This window comes from Odontomachus brunneus, unplaced genomic scaffold (assembly GCF_010583005.1).
Source record: "Odontomachus brunneus isolate Ranch 3 - 2012 unplaced genomic scaffold, Obru_v1 Obru_scaffold_627, whole genome shotgun sequence".
Taxonomy (NCBI): domain Eukaryota; kingdom Metazoa; phylum Arthropoda; class Insecta; order Hymenoptera; family Formicidae; genus Odontomachus; species Odontomachus brunneus.
The window spans coordinates 2,262-5,652 of NW_022640077.1; the positions used below are offsets into that span (position 1 = coordinate 2,262).

A 3,391-nucleotide genomic window follows, 5' to 3' on the forward strand; every position below is an offset into this window, starting at 1 on the left:
TACCTAGACATTGTATCAATGGCCGTGAAAGCCTCAAATCTAATTAGAGTTGTATGAGAAGTAATACGTTACTTGCATATATTACAACCAATTGTACAATTATACAAGTTACTTTTCTTCAGTAATAATTCTTCGCGATGGTGAAATTTTTTTTTGTTAGTAATAATAAAGGCCGACTTATATCAGTAGCAACATTGTTACGTGCATTTCTAGTAGTGTTACTGATAAATGTAGATTTTCTCAATTAAAATTACTGAAAACAATTGTTTTCAACAAGTTACAAAACAAGTTAATCACATTTTACTGTTAACTTTGTTATTTTGGAATGAGAAATGTTTATAATATTTGTTTTTATTTGCAAAAAACAAATGCTATTGATAAAAATTTTATTTTGATAATATGTTGATAATTTTGTTACTAACATTATAAAAAACGTTATTTTTACAACCTATTACCTAGTTATCTAGATCAAAACATGTTGAAAAGAATGCAGAAAACTGAACTAGATATATGGTAGTAACGTTGTTAATAATAAAGGTTTTATCTTGATTAATTATCTTGAAAAATTAGTTAAATTTATGTATAACATATATTTGTTAATAACAGTGTCATTAAAGTTTTCCATTCTTAACCTTGATATCAAATTAAAAAACATCTGTTCTTGAAAATATTTCAGGAAATGTCAACGTACCTCTCTGAGGAGACCAAATAATACATCAGTAGAAAGGGACCGTTCATGAGCTTCGTCCATTATAATCACACTGTAACGATCCAGATCTCCTTCCCTCAAACTCTCTCGCAGCAGAATACCATCAGTCATATACTTGATTACCGTCTGCAAAAGATTCAAGTCAACGTTATATAAAATGTACAATACATCAATGTTACATAAAATGTAGATACATGTATAAAAGAAAAAAAAACGTAAAACAATTTGATTTCCTAGAAGAAATGCAAGGTTCAATGTTTTACTTACATCTTTAGAAGTACAGTCTTCAAAACGTATCGCATATCCGACCTTGTCGCCTAGAGCGGTGGCCATCTCGTCGGACACCCTTTTCGCGACGGACATAGCAGCGACTCTCCTAGGCTGAGTACAGCCGATTATACCGTTGCAGCTGTAGCCGTCCTCGTGAAGATACTGCGTCAATTGTGTGGTCTTTCCGCTACCGGTTTCTCCGACTATTACCACCACATTGTTCTCCCGGATGACATTCAGCAGCTCCTGCCGCACCGCGAACACAGGCAGACTCCTCCTCTGATGCTGAATGGACCTGTGTTTGGCTTCGCCCGTCACCTCACCGGCTCCAATATGTCGGGCGTACTTCTGTCCCGCTTTAAAGTCCGTCTCCTGTCCCGTGAGCTCTTTATCGTCCTTGCGCCGGTCGTGCACACCCATGATGTTGCCGATGTGCGTGCCAGCCAGCTCCCAATGCTTCTTCTGCGCTCTACGTCTCTCCTTTTGCTCACGATACGCCCGGACTAGCGCTGAGCCTTTTCTCGCTACGAGAGCCATGTCGGAAGTAGGATCGCGCACAGGTACTACCGGTTCCGGCTGCTTCGTGAACACGATACGTCCATCAAGGAACGGCGGTACCACGTTGTGCACTAGCAAGTGCACTCTCGCTTCTCCCTCATCGTCGGGATCGTCGTCGTGGTCCAGGGAACTCACCACTCCCGACGTTAGCATACGGTTGCGTTCCCACAACTCGTTGTCTTTATTTATTTGCCGTTGTTGCGCAGAGACGCGTTTTTGTCTCCTCGCCTCCAACTCCATCTCCTTCTTCCGCGTATATTCCTCGGACACGTTGGCGAAAGCGTTGTTCTCCCCATCGTCTAACGCGTACCACTCCCTATCCAATCTTTGCTGCTCCTCTTCCCACATCTCTTTCTCTTCTCCGTCTATCAACGGCGTAGCGCCGGAGTTCTTGAAATCCTTGTTCCAAGGATTGTATTTGTAAGAAGGAGTAAACTCGCTCCTGACGCTGTCGCGACCGTCCCTGGCGCCATAGATGTTTGGTGTCGGATGATCCCAGCTTGAGCGCTTCGGCTCCTCATCCTCGTCGTCGTCCCAATTACTCTTGGAAGTAGGATCTTTAGTCCGGAACTTCGGTGTCTGCGGCTCATCTTTGAAACGAAGCGGCGTTTGTCTCGTGCTGTCTCGAGCTCTACTGTCTCTGTCTCTCCGTCTATCGCGGTCTCTGTGTGAACTCCTTGAATTCCTGTCGTCCGAATTTAATCTTTGACGCTTGAGCCGCGACTCTAGTCTCCGTTGCGCTTCGTAATTCACGCCACCGGTATGAGTGGGAGTCTCTTCTTCGTAAGACCGATATTTTCTATCCTTTCCTTCGGACCTGGATTTGGAACTTGTAGGTTCCTGTGATTGTTCCTTCCTTTTACGCTCTGCAAGCTTGTCCAGCCCTAACATAGACGTCTCTGGTTTCTTGAAAGTGTGGTCTGATGCTTTCTTACGGATGACTAGACCTCCGCTTTGATTCGCATCGGTCCCTTCTAGTCTATACAAGCTCGAATCACCTGACATTTTTCTCCTGATATATTTTGCTGAAACCTGAAATTAAGATATTGTTATTATCTCAAATAAAAATGAATTCCTTATAGTGCAGGAATTTATTCAGTATTTTCAGTGGTGCATTAAGAGAGTTACTTATAAATTTATTATTTATCTAACAAAATTACAATTTTGTATATTTGTTTTTATTTAGTATATTTATTTCACTATCTAAATAATAAATGTTAATTTGAAACTAATTTCATCATATTTTTTATCATGTTTTACTCAGTACAATGCTATTTGATAGTTAAAATAAAATGATAGTTTTCTGGACTAAACACATATTTTGTTTGTGAGATTAAAAAAAGACAAAGATTATGCATAAAAAAATGCATGTATCCTAAGCTGCCTTCAAAACCATATTAATCTAACCATATTAATGCTTTAATATTAATAAATTTCTATTACTGAAAATTACATAAAGATTTAACAAAACACATATCGCAATAAAACACATTCATAGTTACAGTTTCATACAATTTGTCTGTATTGTTCATGAAAAATTTAGAAATTATAAGAAAGAATAGAAGAATATTTACATCATTTTTTTTGTAATGGTTGATGGTTTGGAATGGATCAACTACAAATGTGTTTTACTGTGATATGTGTATAGTTAAATCTTTATATAGTTTTCAGTAATAGAAATTTATGAATATTAAAGAATATTAGATTAGTTTTGAAGACAAGCTTCTTGTTTTTAGTAATTAAGTGTTAGAATACATGCATTTCTTATATATAGGGTGAGGTCCAACAACTGCTACAAATGCTGTGCAGCGTTTCTCCCTCTTGTTCTATTCCTCGGATTCGAATGAAGAAAGA

At 38.5% G+C, this 3,391-nt stretch overlaps 1 protein-coding gene across 2 annotated transcripts in view; it reads right to left on the reverse strand.

Moving 5' to 3' along the window:
- The window catches only part of LOC116853749 (pre-mRNA-splicing factor ATP-dependent RNA helicase PRP16), a 4,797-nt gene extending 2,255 nt beyond the window's left edge, over positions 1 to 2,542 (reverse strand). For both annotated transcript variants that reach the window (XM_032834942.1, XM_032834941.1), the window contains exons 1-2: positions 977 to 2,542; positions 692 to 835 (exon numbers count right to left, since the gene is read on the reverse strand). In XM_032834942.1, coding sequence (XP_032690833.1) covers positions 692 to 835; positions 977 to 2,542 — 1,710 coding nt within the window. The remainder of the gene's footprint in view (positions 1 to 691; positions 836 to 976) is intronic.
- Between the last annotated feature and the right edge of the window lie 849 nt (positions 2,543 to 3,391).